We start from the raw sequence: 17,349 nt of genomic DNA, 5'->3' as shown, positions 1-17,349 counted from the left end.
TTTCTTCCTTAGGTGTCCTATAAAGCTGGTTTTGGAAGAAGCTTGTTTGAGAGGTTGAGCTCAATGGGTCACTCTAAACACCTTCTAAACATGCAATACAGAATGCATCCTTCAATAAGTTCCTTCCCAAATTCAAGGTTCTACAATAACCAGATCCTGGACGCTCCAAATGTTAAAAGAAGAAGCCATGAGAAACGCTATCTTCCAGGGCCAATGTTTGGTCCTTATTCTTTTATTAATGTAATTGATGGAAGAGAGGAGAAGGACGAGGACGAACATAGTCTAAAGAACATGGTAGAGGTTGCAATTGCTTTGAAAATACTGCAGAATTTGTACAAAAGTATGTCTAACCAGGGAGCCATGCTCATGTTCTAAATTCAAGATTTTCGATTATGTTATTTTCTAGATGTTTTATTGTACGCTTGTAGTGTTTATTTGTTCTTATTTATTATATTTGTTGTAAGGGCCAATTACTTCTTGGTTTGGATAAGACTGAAAATTTTCTCTCGTCTTTCCCTTTGTAAACAGGATGGGTTGTTTCAAAGGAGAAGCTCAGTATTGGTGTAATATCTCCTTATGCAGCTCAAGTAGGTGCAGTTCAGGAAAAACTTGGACAGAAGTACGATAAGCATGATGGCTTCAAAGTGAAGGTGAAGACAGTTGATGGGTTCCAGGGTGGTGAAGAGGACATAATCATCATGTCCACTGTGCGATCCAATCAACATCACTCACTCGGTTTTATATCGGAACCACAAAGAGTTAATGTTGCTCTCACCAGGGCTCGGTATGCTTCTATGTAAACTTGTATGCTTTTGCATTGTTTTTACTCGTTGGTAAGGGTGTAAATAACTACTGGCCTTCTAATGAATTCAGGCACTGCCTTTGGATTTTGGGAAATGAGAGAACTCTTTGTGGTAGCGAATCTGTTTGGGAGGCTTTGGTGCTTGATGCCAAGAGTCGGCAGTGTTTCTTTAATGCTGATGCAGACAAGGATATGGCCAAGGCCATATTAGAGGCGAAGAAAGCATTTTACCAATTTGATGATTTGCTTAATGCTGACAGCTTACTTTTCCGAAGTTGTAGATGGAAGGTAAAGCTCTGGGATTTTATTTATGATTGAGTTGCTTTCTAGTTTTACCTTGTTTATTTCCAAGAAATCTCTACAGTCGAAAATATGCATTCTTGTACTGGACTTTCTGGTTACTTAAATATTTTTCTATGTTCATTTTTATGTTCTTCTCTCCTCCCAACCTATTATCTTTAGGTACTTTTCAGTGGTAATTTTCTGAAGTCGTTCAGAGAACTTACGTCGATTCAGTTGAAGAAGTCCGTGCTAAATCTTCTATTGAAGCTTGCCGGTGGATGGAGACCTAAAAAGATAAATGTCCAGGCTATTTCTGGCTCATCATCATTCTTGAGTCAATATAAAGTTGGACGTCTATATATTGTTTGCGCAATTGACATTGCAAAGGAGTTGGAATACACTCAAGTGTTAAAGATTTGGGACTTATTGCCTCTAGAATACATCCCAAAATTGGTAAATCGATTGGATAGTCTTTTCAAGAGATATACAGATGATTTTATCAATCGCTGCAATGAGAAATGTCTTGAGGGGTATGTTCTTCTGCATTCCCCCTTTTTTTTTTTTTTTTTTTTTTCTTTTTTTTTTTTTCTTTTTTTGTTGTTGTGGTGCTGAACGTGCCTGAATTGTTAATTGTGATTGCTTTCTTTATGGAAGATACAAACGTTTCTCAATCTTCTGAAATTCTGAAGTAATTTTTTTTTTTCTGTCATTTGTGACCAGTGACTTGGAAGTTCCGAAGTGCTGGCCAACCTCTTTGGATGTGCCTCGGTTGAAAGATCTTAGTGCCACTGAAATCGATCGTGATTTTGTTGATGGTGCTTCTAATGGTAGAAGTTATGTTGAGAATTCACAGGTCAGCGAGAGTTTGTTGCTCATGAAGTTTTACACCTTGTCATCTGGTGTAGTGAATCACTTGTTGCTTGACTGTGAGGGTAAAGAGTTGGATCTTCCATTTGAATTAACTGACCAGGAAAGGGAGATTGTCCTTTATCGTAAAAGTACCTTTATGGTCGGACGGTCAGGAACAGGGAAGACAACAGTTTTAACCATGAAACTATTTCAAAATGAACAACGTCACCATTTGGCAGAGAAAGGATGCGTTAGTAGTTCAAATAGCATGGTTGAGCCGAGTTCTTTGGCTACTCAGGAGAGAACTCTACACCAGCTGTTTGTTACCGTGAGTCCTCAGCTATGTTTTGCCATAAAACAACATGTTCTACACTTGAAAAGGTACATATATTGTTCAACGAAGAAAATTTTTTCTACTTTTTTTTTCTCTCGTGTTTGTAGATCATTACAAGTCCATATGACCTCATTGTTCTTGATTCTTGGATGCATCATTCATTCACTATTCATAGTTAACTCTATGTATCGCGCACACAATGTTCCCAAGCTTTGGTTTATTTGGAATCTTGATTTCTTTTTCTCAAACGAAATTTTTTTTCTTGTTCTTGACTCATTACTTGAATGTTTTGTAAATTTCAAACATCACATCGATAACCTTAAGTTACTAATTTTTGTACTACAGATTTGCATGTGGTGGAAGTGATTTGACAGAGAAAATTTTGATTGATATGGCTGATTTTGATGAGGAGGAATTTCAATTCAAGGATATCAAGGATTCGTTTCAGGATATTCCTCCTGATTCTTACCCTCTTGTAATAACATTTCATAAGTTCTTGATGATGCTGGATGGAACACTGACTAACTCATACTTTGAAAGATTCCTTGATGCAACAACGCTAACTCACGGTCAATTGAGAAGCTCAAGATCATTTGCATTGCAAACCTTCATCAGGACAAAGGAGGTTAATTATGAGAGGTTCAGTTCATCTTACTGGCCCCATTTTAATATGCAGTTAACAAAGAAGCTTGATGCTTCACGAGTCTTTACGGAGATTATATCTCATATTAAAGGTGGTTTAGGAGCCATAGAAGCAGATGATGGCAGACTCAGTAGGGAGGATTATGTTCAACTGTCAGAGGGCCGGGATTCCAATTTAAGCAAGCAAAAGAGAGAAGTAATATACGATATATTTCAGGCTTATGAAAAAATGAAGTTGAAGAATGGTGAATTTGATTTGGCTGATTTTGTCATTGATCTACACCATCGGATCAGGCGCGAAAAATTTGTGGGCGATCAAATGGATTTTGTTTATATTGATGAAGTTCAAGATCTCACCATGAGCCAAATTGCGTTGTTTAAGTATATGTGCAACAATGTCGAAGAGGGTTTTGTTTTTTCCGGTGATACGGCACAGACCATTGCCAGGGGAATTGATTTTAGGTTCCAAGATATAAGACATCTGTTCTACAAGAAGTTTGTGTTGGAATCAAGAGGCAATAAGCATCAAGAAAGAAAAGAAAAAGGACAAATCTCAGAAACATTTCACTTGACTCAAAACTTCCGTACGCATGATGGCGTTCTGAAATTATCACAGAGCATTGTTGAACTACTTTATCGTTTTTTCCCTCTATATATTGACATTTTAAGGCCTGAAAACAGTCTGATATATGGGGAAGCTCCAGTACTGCTTGAATCTGGAGAAGATGAAAATGCAATCATCAGAATTTTTGGAAATAGTGGAACTCATAATTCTAACATAGTAGGCTTCGGAGCTGAGCAAGTTATTTTGGTCCGTGATGTTGGTGCTCAAAAAGAAATTTTGAAAATCGTTGGGAAGCATGCTCTTGTCCTAACCATATTGGAATGCAAGGGGCTTGAATTCCAGGTGATTGATAGCACTTTTCATCTCTCTTTTGTTAATTATGATATTTTCGTGCATTGGATCTTGTATATGTTTCTAAATTTATACTTTCTTTTGATTCATATCGTTTATGTCTTGTCTGCAGGATGTACTCTTGTACAACTTTTTTGGATCATCGCCCCTAAAAAATCAATGGAGGGTGATATATGAGTACATGAAGGAGCAAGATTTACTTGACTCTACATTGCCACAACAATTTCCAGGTTTCAGTGAAGCTAAACACAACATTTTATGCTCTGAACTGAAGCAATTATATGTTGCTGTTACTCGAACGAGACAAAGATTATGGTTTTGCGAGAATGTAGAAGAGCTCTCCAAGCCCATGTTTGACTATTGGACGAAGAAATGTCTTGTACAGGTTAGACAACTGGACGATTCCCTTGTGCAGGCAATGCAAGCTGCTAGTAGTCCTGAGGCGTGGAAATCACGAGGCATTAAGGTTTGCATTATTTACTCTATAATAGTCAGGAGGAACAAAGAATTGTTGCAGTAGACATGTAAATTTATTTGATTTGTTATCATCATCATCGTCATTAGATTCCCACTGCTAAAATAATTTATTTATGTTGTAACACCGTTTTTTAAGTAATATTTACGAAATCATTTATCTTTGTTTTCCTGCAGCTCTATCATGAACATAACTATGAAAAGGCCACAATGTGCTTTGAAAAAGCTGGTGATACTTATTGGGAAAGGAAGTCCAAAGCTGCTGGCCTTAAAGCTATCGCTGAGCGAATGCTGACTTCAAATCCTGCGGAAGCCAATACCATTCTTAAGGAAGCTACTGAGATATATGATGCTATAGGCATGGCAGATTCCGCAGCTAGATGTTTTATTGATTTGGGAGAGTATGAAAGAGCAGGTATGACTCTTTAACAACTGTTAATTTCAGCTTTCCAGAATTTATATTATAGTGAAATTGCGATAGCACTCTGATACAATTTAGCTTACTATTTGTTACAAATTTGGTTTACTATTTGTTGGACGTGAATCTTCGTATTTATTGTTCTGACTTGAATCTAGTTGATGAAGTTATTCTCGTAGTAAAGCTTTTTTTACTGATGCAGCTAGGATTTATTTGGATAAATGTGGTGAACTGGAAAGAGCTGGGGAATGTTTTTCTCTAGCAAGATGCTATCAAGAGGCTGCAGATGTGTATGCTAAGGGCAATTTTTTCTCGGAGTGTCTCACTGTTTGTGACCAAGGAAAGCTATTTGAAATGGGTCTGAACTACATCAAATCTTGGAAGAAGCGTCCAGTAAAGGACCGTGCTATGGCTCAAAGTGGAGAAGGAACTGATGAAATTGAGCAGGCATTTCTTGAGAGATGCGCACTTTACTATTACAAGTTGAAAGACAACAGATCCATGATGAATTTTGTTAGAGCTTTTCGTTCTATAATTTCAATGCGAAACTTTTTGAAGGAGCACGCTAGTCTTGATGAGCTTCTTTTGTTGGAAGAGGGATTGGGAAACTATCTTGAGGCTGCAGAAATTGCAAAACTGAAAGGTGATATTCTACTCCGAGCTGATTTCCTTGAAAAGGCTGGCAAGTTCAGAGAGGCATCACTGCATATTCTATTCTATGGGCTTGCCAACTCTCTTTGGTCATATGGCAGCAAGGGATGGCCCGTGAAGCAGTTTTCACAAAAGGAGGAGCTTTTATCAAAAGCCAAGTCATGTGCCAAGCACGAGACAGAAAGCTTTTACGAGTTTGTTTGCACTGAGGTTGACATTTTGTTAAATGAGCAGAGTGACTTGGTTGTGATGAAAAATCACATGAATGCTTGCCAGAGACACAGGAGTGTTGGAGGTCAAATTTTGTCTGCTAAAAAAATATTGGATGCTCATCTTTCTTCAAGTGGTGATAAGTATGTGTGGGAAGAAATGTTGGTAGAGTGTCCAGAAAATGGAATTTCTGAAAATCAAGCTTCCGTGGAATCGTTGATTTATTTCTGGAATTTTTGGAAGGATAAAATTGCTCACATATTTGAATATCTCAGATGCCTCGAATCCCAGGAAGTTAGTGAATACAAAAGTTATGGAGAGTTTTGTTTGAATTACTTGGGAGTTTGGAGAATGTATCATAATCTGAGTCCAGTCTATGTTTTACTGATTCCTGATGCTGATTGGGTTCATGGATTGAATAAAAAATATTTTAGAAATCAAGGCGAATTGGTCTCCGTTGATGCTCAGCAGCTTGCTTTGGCCGCTAGGAATTATTGGAGTTCAGAATTGCTCTCTGTTGGCATGAAAGTTTTGGACAAGCTCGAAGAAATCTACAAGTTTCCCAGCAAGAATGTTGAGTCTGTGTTCCGTCGAAGCAGTTGTCTTAGCTATGTCTGTGAGGTCTCGGTATATCTTTTGCAATCAAAATGTTTGAACTTAAGGTATCATGATGCGGAGCGACTGCACAAACGTGTAACGTTTTCGATTGAAAGTATTGTTCCTTTAGTATTTCCTGTGGATTGGAGGAATTCATTGAGGGAGAATATGATTTCTCTTCGAAGAACTGATGCTTCAAAGAATGTGTTGAAACAAGTAATAAATGAGTTTACCAGAGCAAAGAATGAGCTATCTTTTGGGCAAATTGGGAAGCTTGTGATGGTCATTCTCGGGACTGGTAAGCTTAATAATGACCTGTACAAGAAGCTTGTGAGAAAACTTGACTGCAACCAGCCATGGCAGGCGTTCATTGAGAATCTCAGTGGGATTGTCGAACATGGAAACACCAGTCAAGAACCGAAAGAGGTGTCTGCAATGTTGAGGTTCCATGACGCTTTAGCTGAAACTTATAATGTGAACTGGAGGGCTGTGAAGGATTACATAACACCTGATTGCTTTCTATACCTTGTAGAGCGCCTTCTGATATGGGCGACTTGCTTTCAGGGTCATGCTATCACTACAAGTTCTTGTTTTACCGAGTGGCTTATATACCAAGGGGAAGATACCATCTTACGTTTGAAGGGGGCTGATGTTCGACCATCTTTGGATGGCATCCTTCCTTTTGTGATTGACGTGACTCAGGAGTGCATTTACAATAAGGTTGATATGGTTGAATGGATTGGTCGTTTTGTGATTCAAACGTCCATCGAAGATTGGAAGAACTACTATTCACTACTCATGTTCAGATTGGTCGTTATGTTATGCTTGGTTTATGTGAATTTTGGTATTGGTCTTGATTTACTCCATGATTTGCTGGGGAGGAACTATGTCACTGAACAGCTGCCGTCGGAGTTCTATGATGCCCTCAAAAACAGGAGGAGCCACAAATCTGTTAGGTTAGATGTGAATGTGCTCGCGGCAGCTCTTAAGAAGGTCGGTAATCCTTTGGTAATAGCAAGTTTTGGGACCAATTGTTCGAGGTTGTTGTGTTCAGATGCTGTCTTTGTTGACATGATGGCCAACCAGTCTAGGGATGACATATTTAGAAATTTGTTTCGTAAACCATCTGTCCTAAAAGCTTCGCCAGCTGGATCTTGCGCTACCAATTCTGAGGAGGGGAAGACTGGTGCTGCATTGGATAAGCCATGTGACGCCGGGGACAGACGCTATAAGTGAGGAAAATTGTGAATCCAACGAGTCTCCAGAGTCTCCGCAAATTGATGTTGCTTCTGTACCGACCGCAAGTGCGCTTTATGTAAAACTGCTATGACTATGTTAAATGACTAAAAATGTATAATATTAAATGTGATACAATAATTTATTTTATGTTTTATTTATAATTTCATCTTCAATCTTCATCATTTCCAGGGCACAGCTAAAGATCCAAATCCCTCCCCTCCAACCCTCTGTTCTCTCCCCTTCCCAATCACCCAAATCGCCGACCCGAATTCCGAGCTTCCGAATCTCTCCAACTCCATGATCGGATTCCAATCAGCCAATCCATCCAATCAATTTTGAAAAAACCCAGAAAAAGAAAAAGAAAAAAGGGGGATGTTAAAGAAATGGCGGAAGCATCATCCGCGTCTGCGACGAAGTCGGTGTTGGAAATTCAAATAAAAACAGGCTGTAAAAGGTTGCTTCTAGCTGTTAGTTTCTTTACAGGTTGTATCCACACATGCTGCAACTACAAAGACTAAAGTTTCCTCCATGTGCTAGCTGAAATGGTGATGAAAGACAACAAGTGTGCTGCCATGTGATGTGCTAGCAGGAAGACAGCAGTGTGCTGCTGTGTATTAGCCGAAAGAGTGTTGATTGCAAGCTGGAAAGATAGCTGCATATGTGTGCTAGACTGTCCAAAGTTCTTGCATGTGTTTTAAAGGGTGTAAAGATGTTAAACACCCCATTCATTGCATGTGTTGTTGCATTGTTTATCAATTTCTGTTTTGTATAAATAGGCCATCTTGCTAAGCTTTATAGCATCCCATCCAAATCCTATTTCCATTCTCATTTTCAGCTTGTAAGCTTTAAGAGTTGTAAACTCTTCTAATATTTCAAAGTGTTTGTTATCACCAAGCTTGCTACTTCTTTCATATATCAAAGTCCAAGTGTTTTACCAAAGCTTGTTGCTTCCCTCCTTTCTCTATTTCTTTGTCCAATTTTATTGAGAGTGAAAGTGAGAGGTGTGATAGAGTTTGTAAACTTATCACCCACATATTTTGGTATTGAGTTAGTAAACTCTTGTGAATACCAACAATTGGTATCAGAGCCAGAATACCATTCTGGCAAGTGCAGTAGCTATGGCGTCCAATTTAGTGCGACTCCAAGTTCCCACATTGAAGAAAGAAAATTATGAAAGATGGTGCATCCAATTCAAAGCATTGTTTGGATCACAGGAGCTATGGGAAGTTGTCAGTAGTGGGTATGTTGTACCCACTACCGAGCAAGAAGCCGTATATACTGCGGATCAAAGGAACACTCTCAAGGACTTACGAAAGAAGGACCAAAAGGCGCTGTATCTTCTATACCATGGTTTGGAAGATTCAACGTTCGAGAAGGTTGCAGAAGCAACAACGAGCAAGCAAGTATGGGATACACTCAGTACAATCTACAAAGGAGTAGATCGAGTCAAGAAAGTGAGGTTACAGTCACTTCGAGCAGATTTTGAAACTGCTCACATGAATGAAGGGGAGAGCATCTCCGACTATCACTCAAGGCTCATTGTGATAGTAAATCAGATGAGGAGAAATGGCGAGAGACTCGATGAAGTACGAGTTGTGGAGAAGATACTCCGGTCACTCACATCTAAGTTTGAGCATGTGGTGACTGCCATTGAGGAATCCAAGGATTTGGAGGTGATGAGCGCAGAAGAGCTACTAGGATCCCTCCTAGTTCACAAGCAACGCATTCAGAAGAATGCAAACCCCACAACGCTAGAGCAAGCTTTGGAGTCAAAGTTGAATATTGACAAACCAGATGGAGGTCGTGGGCAGTGGAACTCACGTCGTGGGAGTTCATCTAACCGTAGCCGAGGACGAGCTCGAGGAAGAGGTCGAGGCTATGCACAAAATCGAGGTCAGTCTCAAGAGTGGAGATCTACTCGAGGAAAGGCGCATATCCAATGTCACAATTGCAAGCAATATGGACATTATGCCAATGAATGTTCACATAAAAATGGTGAGCATGTCAACATGGCAGAATCAAGTGGAAATACTGATGAAGAACTTACAGTCTTGCTAGCACACCATGATTCCAGTAGCCAACAAGATGTTTGGTATTTGGACTCTGGTGCAAGCAATCACATGTGTGGAAAGAAGGAGTTTTTTGCCGAACTAAAAGATGGGGCCTATGGATCTGTAAGTCTTGGTGACTCCTCAAAGTTGCCAGTTGAAGGCAAAGGGAAGATCAAGATCATCCAGAAGGATGGTAAAGAAGAATACATCTCCGATACCTACTACATACCAGGTATGAAGAGCAACATTCTAAGCATTGGTCAACTGCTCCAGAAAGGGTACATTATACATATGGAGAATATGTTTCTCACTCTCAGAAATGCAAGGAGAAAACTTATTGCACGTGTTCAAATGTCAAAGAACCGAATGTTCCCGTTGAAGTTGAACACAAAGATTGGGAGTTGCAACATCGGTGTGATGGAAGATGAGTCATGGAAATGGCATCTTCGATTTGGCCATCTTCATTTCAATGGCCTAAAGTTGTTGTCAAGTGGAGGAATGGTTCGTGGTTTACCCCAGATTGAAGCCACACGCCAAGTATGTGAAGGTTGTGTGCTTGGCAAGCAAGCACGACTATCGTTCCCTGTTGGTGATACATGGAGAGCAAAAGCACCACTGTAGTTGGTGCACACAGATATATGTGGTCCATTGGATCCCATGTCTTATGGAGGTAATAGGTATTTTATTACCTTCATTGATGATTTCAGTAGAAAGACTTAGGTCTATTTTCTCAAGGAGAAGTCAGCTGCCCTAAAAATTTTCAAGGAGTTCAAGGCACTCACAGAGGCTGAAAGTAACCACAAGCTTGTGGCTGTGAGATCAGATAGAGGTGGAGAGTACACCTCCAATGCTTTCCAAGCATACTGCAAGGAGCAAGGAATTAGGCATCAACTTACTGCTGCTTATACCCCACAGCAAAATGGGATAGCCGAAAGAAAGAATCGAACCATCCTTGACATGACAAGGTCCATGCTTAAGGAGAAGAATTTGCCAAAAGAGTTATGGGCAGAAGCTGTAGCTTGTTCGATTTATTTGTTGAATCGATGTCCAACAAAGAGTGTCAAGAGGATGACACCACAAGAGGCTTGGTGTGGATACAAGCCGAATGTTACACACCTAAGAATTTTTGGGTGTGTTGCATATGCTCAAGTTCCAGAAGCCAAGAGGAGGAAACTTGATGATAGAGGTGAGAAGTGTGTGTTTGTGGGCTATAGTGAAGAGTCCAAGGCATACAAGCTCTACAACCCACTAACTGGCAAACTAGTGGTTAGTAGAGATGTCATCTTCAGTGAGGAAGAGACATGGAAGTGGAACAACAAAGAAGTCAGTAAAGAGAAGATCGTCTCCACTGATTTTGAAGAACCAGAAGTTGTACCACCTATTGAGCAACAGCCTGCTCAAACAATCACAACAACTCTAGTGCACAGAATTGCAAGGAGTGGTCCTACATCTAGTGAGGAAAGCAGCTCCTCAACTCCAGTGAGGTTAAGGAGTCTCACAGAGATTTATGGACAAGAAGAAGAAAAAACCAATTTTTTCTGCTTCTATGCAGACCATGAGCCTCTCTCATTCAATGAAGCTGTGGAAGAAAATTGTTGGAAGAAAGCCATGGAAGAAGAGATCCATGCCATCGAGAAGAATGACACTTGGGAGTTGACAAAGCTTCCACCAAATCAGAAGGCTATTGGTGTTAAGTGGGTGTACAAGATCAAACGCACTGCAGATGGGAGTGTAGATCGGTACAAATCAAGGCTTGTAGCAAAGGGCTACAAACAGAAGTATGGAGTGGACTATGATGAAGTCTATGCTCCAGTTGCAAGACTTGACACGGTAAGATTACTAATCTCTCTTGCCGCTCAGCATAAATGGAAAATTTATCAATTAGATGTCAAGTCAGCCTTCCTTAATGGAGTTCTTGAGGAAGAAGTGTACGTGGAACAACCGAAGGCTTCCAAGTACAAGGAGAAGAAGAAAAGGTGTATCGTTTGAAGAAGGCTTTGTATGGCCTCAAGCAAGCACCACGAGCTTGGAACTCAAGGATTGATAACTACCTTCACCAAAATGGATTTCAGAAATGTCCATACGAGCATTCAGTTTACATGAAGAATGGTGCAAAAGGGGAGTTCTTAATTATTTGTCTCTATGTAGATGACTTGTTGTTTACAGGAAACAATGAAGCAATGTTCTGTGAGTTCAAGCAATCCATGTTCAGTGAATTCGAGATGACTGACAATGGATTAATGTCATACTTTCTTGGCATAGAAGTGAAGCAAGGAAGTGACGGTATCTACATCTCTCAACAAAAGTACATGAGAGATATATTGGAGAAATTCAATATGGACAAGTGCAATATTGTCAACACTCCAGTTGCAACTGGATTGAAGCTGTCCAAGGAAGGAGAAGGTGAGTTTGTAAACTCAACCGTGTACAAAAGCTTGGTTGGAAGCCTAAGGTACCTTACAATCACAAGACCTGATATAGTTTATAGTGTTGGACTCGTGAGTCGATACATGGAAACACCAAGGGAGTCTCATTGGCTGGCCGCCAAGAGAATTTTGAGGTACATAAGAGGTACTCTAAACTATGGTCTATTTTATAATTTTGGTGAAGATGCAAAATTATTTGGTTATTCAGATAGTGATTGGGGAGGTGACCAAGATGAAAGGAAAAGCACAACTGGCTATGTGTTTTTTCTAGGATCAACAGCTTTCTCATGGACTTCAAAGAAGCAATCAATTGTTGCTTTGTCATCATGTGAAGCCGAGTATGTTGTTGTAGCCTCAACCGTGTGTGAGGCAATTTGGTTAAGAAATCTGTTGAAGTCAGTATGTCATCCACAAGTGGAATTGACTGTGATTCATGTGGATAACGTGTCTGCAATCAAACTTGCAAAGAATCCTGTTCAACATGGAAGGAGCAAGCACATTGATACCAGGTTCCATTTTCTAAGGGACCATGTGAAGCAAAAGACAATTGAGCTTGTCTATTGTCACACAAAGGAACAAGTGGCTGACATCTTCACTAAGCCACTACCAGTTGAATCATTCCGGTTATTGCGTGAAATGCTAGGCATGAAGGCGTTTTGATTTGAGGGGGCGTGTTGGAAATTCAAATAAAAACAGGCTGTAAAAGGTTGCTTCTAGCTGTTAGTTTCTTTACAGGTTGTATCCACACATGCTGCAACTACAAAGACTAAAGTTTCCTCCATGTGCTAGCTGAAATGGTGATGAAAGACAGCAAGTGTGCTGCCATGTGATGTGCTAGCAGGAAGACAACAGTGTGCTGCTGTGTATTAGCCGAAAGAGTGTTGATTGCAAGCTGGAAAGATAGCTGCATATGTGTGCTAGACTGTCCAAAGTTCTTGCATGTGTTTTAAAGGGTGTAAAGATGTTAAACACCCCATTCATTGCATGTGTTGTTGCATTGTTTATCAATTTCTGTTTTGTATAAATAGGCCATCTTGCTAAGCTTTATAGCATCCCATCCAAATCCCATTTCCATTCTCATTTTCAGCTTGTAAGCTTTAAGAGTTGTAAACTCTTCTAATATTTCAAAGTGTTTGTTATCACCAAGCTTGCTACTTCTTTCATATATCAAAGTCCAAGTGTTTTACCAAAGCTTGTTGCTTCCCTCCTTTCTCTATTTCTTTGTCCAATTTTATTGAGAGTGAAAGTGAGAGGTGTGATAGAGTTTGTAAACTTATCACCCACATATTTTGGTATTGAGTTAGTAAACTCTTGTGAATACCAACAGTCGGATGAAGAGAAAATAGAGATGCTGGACCAGTTGCTAACTCGGCTAGCTCTCTGCAATGACTCCAGCCTCCAACCCTTACTCTCCAAGCTTCTCCCCTTCACCATTTCCGCCCCTTCTTCTCAATCCTCCGCCGTCCGCAACAAGGTCAGAGTCAAACTCTCTCTCTCTCTCTCTCTCTCTCTCTCTCTCTCTCCCCCCTCGCTTTGCTACTTTTTTCTGTCGGTGGTGGTCTTCAATTTCTGAAAAATAATTGCCACAAATATTGGTTTACTTGTATGTTTAGCTGAATTTGGTAATTGGGTTTTGAATCTATGGAAATTTTAATCTGGAATTGGATTTTGTTGTTTGGGGGCACGTTCTTGAGATATTGAGTTTCAGTTCAAAGTATATAGCCACACAGAGATTCGAATCCGTAGCTAATGGATGTAGACGGAGGGGGAAGCAAACAGGTCTTCCACAAACTGGGTGGGCAGCAATCCGACCCATCAAAGAACCCGAAGGTATGCTACCATTGGAGGGCGGGAAAGTGCAATCACCACCCTTTCCCTTTTCTCCACAGAGAGCTCCCGGCGCCGCCGTCGCAACAAGGTCTCAATGGGACGACCTCAACTAAGCGCCATCACGCCTTCGTCGCTAACACCGACGGATTCGACGATTTGATACGAGGAGGGAAGCGAGAAGGAGAAAGAGGGTATAATTGGGTTTAAGAAAGTTTCATTAAACTTTAGTGTTCATCCGTCTACTTTGAAAAGAAGCTGGTTTTGAGAAGCAGTAAAATGCTGCGTCCATTTTCCTGCTTATTTTGGCTGGAAATTTGAAAAGAAGTACTTATTTTTACACTTACCAAACACATTTTACACCCCAATTTTTTTTCATGGCTGCTTTTTTTTATAATTGCAGCTGAGCCAAACTGGTACTAAGAGGATTTAAGTAAAGTTATTATATATTATGTAAATAAGTGCATATGAACACTTAAAAAATAAACTATACTTGTAAATTGAAACATATATACAATCCAAAAATAAAGCAGATAATATCGTGCTACGGCGGAGTCGAGACTGGGATGTGACAGAATGGTATCAGAGTCACTTTGCTGTGTGGTGCAAGTGTGCCGACGAGGACGTTGGGCCCCTAAGAGGGATGGATTGTAACATCTCACATTGACCAACGGAGAGGGGGTGATGTGCCTTATATGTGCATGCCCACCTCCATATAGCACGAGACCTTTTGGAAATTTATTGGCTACGGGTTCCAATGGAACTCCGAAGTTAAGCGAGTTCGAGCGAGAGCAATCCTAAGATTGGTAACCCACTGGGAAGTTCTCGTGTGAGTTCCCAGAAACAAAACCGTGAGGGCATGGTTGGGGCCCAAAGCGAACAATATCGTGCTATGGCGGAGTCGAGACTAGGATGTAACAATCCAAGTGGCCGGTTCTCCCTCTCCCAAGGGGGCCAGCCACACCCCTATAAAAACCTCATCATTCTCTCCAAAACTCAATTCGAAGTCTCTTGCTAACTTCTCCAAACACTTTTCTCTTCAAATTCTAACTTTGACATCTGAAGTTCTTCGGCCAAAGTCTCCCTCTCCTTCACCCCCCCCCCCCCCCCCCCCAAACTCATCATGGGCACATGAGGTTCTTGGCCTTGACCTAAGGTGTTATCTGTTTTGTAGGTGCAATTTTGTCCAAGAAGGAGAAGGCGAAAATTTGCATCCACATATATCATGATCCCATTATTTGAAAATCTTAACTTGCCATTACATGGACAGCCACATTATAGGTGAGGAGAATTGCATATGAAATGAGTCAAATCTGTTGGCTTATGCTGCTGGTTCCCAATGTACTGGAAACAAGGGGAAGATAAAGAACAAGAACAAGAGAGGCAAGACCAAGAAGGGCAGAAAGTAGCCCTCTAGACATTCTATATATGCAATGTGAATTTTGTTTTGCTGTGCAAGAATTTGATGGTTCCTTTGATGAGTATTGTTTTTAACTGGATATAGTTTGTTAGGTTGGTTGAAAGATGAAAACCCTAGTCACTACGTAATCCGTCACTTCGCAATATTCTTCATTTTATGTAAAAAAACTTCTTCAATTCACGCAGTTTTTTATTGTATAGTGGAGCACTTTCTCCTTTAGTGGTTTTCATTTCATTTATGTGTGACAATTTGACATATAATTTGAAAATGCAAAATTAATAAGTGATCGCACATTAGGGGATGATTTTGAACAACGTTTGAGCTTGTGTATAGGGAATTAACAATCAATTACGACATTTTTTTTTTTATATAGAACAACATACTACTATAGTCTTCCAAAAATATTAATCCTCTTATGTTTATGATCACATCGTTGAACCCACAACTTCAAGTGCAGGAGTAAATGCTTTATAATCTTAAATTATTTATTATTTTCCTTTCTGACATATCCAGAGAATGTCATTGTCTTGGCTGATTTGCAGGATATTTTGGTATTGTTATTGCCTTAGAGCGGCGTCAGATGTTATCAACAATCAATGAAAAATTTATATATAGAAATAAATTTGAATATGCTAATAAATAATAAATGCAAATCAATAATTTGGCAGAGTGAACAAGATGAAATTAATATAAAATGAAAAAAAAAAAAAAAAAAAAACAGTGATCGAGACTTGCGCATCGCAATATCCTTGAAACATAATTTCATCCCTACTTAGTGTTTGTAGTTCGATGGACGTCTGTTTCACCAGGATTCAACGATCAAATCAAAATTCCAGCACCAGAAAATTTGGCTTCTGGCGAATATCTTTGTGGTTCTCTTAGTAAGAAGGTTTTGGGATTTTAGGAGAATTCATTTTTTCTGTGTTCTAAATGTCATGCAAATGGATGTATATATAATGCACAAATGTCTGTTCACAACATGTATGAATATGAGATGCATCTTTTGGAAGGCATTTGCTCAGAGAGGTGTGTTGCTCTTTGGCGTTCTTTCATCGTCTTAGACTTCATCCAAAGGATGAGTCTGTTGAAAAAATAATTAATTAAAAATAGTAATTAATTATTAGATTTAATATTTGAGCCCATCTTTTGACAATTAAATATATTTTAATTATATATTATTTATATATTTAATTATTACACACCCAAACCCAAACTCAAAGTTCAAGCCCATTTTTTCTTTCAATGGTCCATTTTTCCAATCACTTTGTATGATGAATAAGATGTTATAAGGTGTGTGAAACTTCCCGACTTGACCAATGTGGAACAATTGAGATGAAAGGAAATTTCCACTCGAAAACTCCAACATGCAGAACTTTAGGCTATTATTCATGTTGTTTATATCGCTTTGGACAGTGTTGATATTCTTTTTGGATTAAGTGTGATTCTTGTTTAGCAGTGCATTTTCTTTCTAATGGATCTTTGGTGCCTTGGCGTTTATCGGTTGATTGGGTAAATTGTTGTATCATCCTCTCTTCCATGCATGCATGTTCGGTTTTCTCATATTTATAGTGAAGAAAATCAGGTGGCAGATTGTTTGGCAAACTATGGTGTTGGTCATGTTTGGGTTCATTGGTGGGATTCTTGTCCACCATGTGCAATTGTGGCTTCAGTTCATAAACTTTCATGGTTTTCAAATTTTCATTTCTCTTAGAAATTCTCTTAATTGATTTTAGTTTCTTATAATTTTCTACTTTTTGTTAGAGTTTGACTTCATATCCCTTCTAACTTATTGTATCTTTATTTTTTTTTCTTCAATATATATTGACAATAATGTTTTTTTTTTCTATTATAGCAATTGTGAAGTGGATGTGACATTATTATTTTAATTAAAAAAATTGATAGAATGTCGTCTGATGGTCAAGTACAGAATTTGAATAAGACAGAGGAAGCCATCAAGGCTAAGATTGGGGCAGAGGCTGCCGCCAAGCTTTGCAGTGAAGCCATCTACTTCATTGGAGTTGGCACTCTATTATTAGACAATGGACGCGTGTTGCGCTGTTGGTCTTTTCCTTCAATGATTTCATTGGGTTACGTCAGGAAAGAAATATAATGAGCTCCATAACCTGAAGGTGAAGTTATACGACATTGGATTGTGCTTATAAGAAAACATAATACATGTTACATCGGCACTAGCCTTGGCTAGTAAAGCTG

At 39.4% G+C, this 17,349-nt stretch overlaps 2 protein-coding genes across 6 annotated transcripts in view; both read left to right on the top strand.

Annotated features, from left to right (window-relative positions):
- The window catches only part of LOC103938123, a 23,072-nt gene extending 15,304 nt beyond the window's left edge, over positions 1-7,768 (top strand). For 2 of the 3 annotated variants that reach the window (XM_009348125.3, XM_048570670.1), the window contains exons 5-13: positions 13-340; positions 529-784; positions 874-1,090; positions 1,265-1,614; positions 1,805-2,314; positions 2,613-3,816; positions 3,938-4,291; positions 4,477-4,714; positions 4,920-7,549. In XM_009348125.3, the coding sequence (XP_009346400.3) occupies positions 13-340; positions 529-784; positions 874-1,090; positions 1,265-1,614; positions 1,805-2,314; positions 2,613-3,816; positions 3,938-4,291; positions 4,477-4,714; positions 4,920-7,411 (5,949 nt within the window). In that variant the 3' untranslated portion in view covers positions 7,412-7,549. Of the gene's footprint in view, positions 1-12; positions 341-528; positions 785-873; positions 1,091-1,264; positions 1,615-1,804; positions 2,315-2,612; positions 3,817-3,937; positions 4,292-4,476; positions 4,715-4,919; positions 7,550-7,603 lie in introns of those variants that run through there. The other variant, XR_007253263.1, reaches the window with a different exon arrangement.
- Positions 7,707-17,349, top strand: LOC125470903. Of its 3 annotated transcripts, none has more exons than XM_048570672.1 (3): positions 7,707-7,828; positions 13,217-13,365; positions 17,066-17,349. In XM_048570672.1, exons 1-3 carry the CDS (start codon positions 7,798-7,800, stop codon positions 17,246-17,248), a joined length of 363 nt encoding a protein of 120 aa, XP_048426629.1. In that variant the 5' UTR covers positions 7,707-7,797; the 3' UTR covers positions 17,249-17,349. The 3 variants fall into 3 exon arrangements, with proteins under 3 accessions (XP_048426629.1, XP_048426630.1, XP_048426628.1); XM_048570673.1 differs by lacking the exon at positions 17,066-17,349 and adding an exon at positions 14,893-15,946; XM_048570671.1 differs by lacking the exon at positions 17,066-17,349 and adding an exon at positions 13,586-14,303.

The sequence above is a fragment of a genome, unplaced genomic scaffold (genome assembly GCF_019419815.1).
Source record: "Pyrus x bretschneideri cultivar Hongxiangsu unplaced genomic scaffold, Pyrus_bretschneideri_v1 Contig54, whole genome shotgun sequence".
Taxonomy (NCBI): Eukaryota; Viridiplantae; Streptophyta; class Magnoliopsida; order Rosales; family Rosaceae; genus Pyrus; species Pyrus x bretschneideri.
This window is presented reverse-complemented; position numbering and strand designations above follow the sequence as displayed.

What these genes read in the sequence shown, in the direction of transcription:
- LOC125470903 (XM_048570671.1), top strand. Translation starts at nt 7,798, where the DNA reads ATGGCGGAAGCATCATCCGCGTCTGCGACGA. An exon ending in ATCATCCGCGTCTGCGACGA is followed by an intron (nt 7,829 to 13,216) that starts AGTCGGTGTTGG and finishes GTGAATACCAAC; the next exon opens with AGTCGGATGAAGAGAAAATA. An exon ending in CCTCCGCCGTCCGCAACAAG is followed by an intron (nt 13,366 to 13,585) that starts GTCAGAGTCAAA and finishes CACGTTCTTGAG; the next exon opens with ATATTGAGTTTCAGTTCAAA.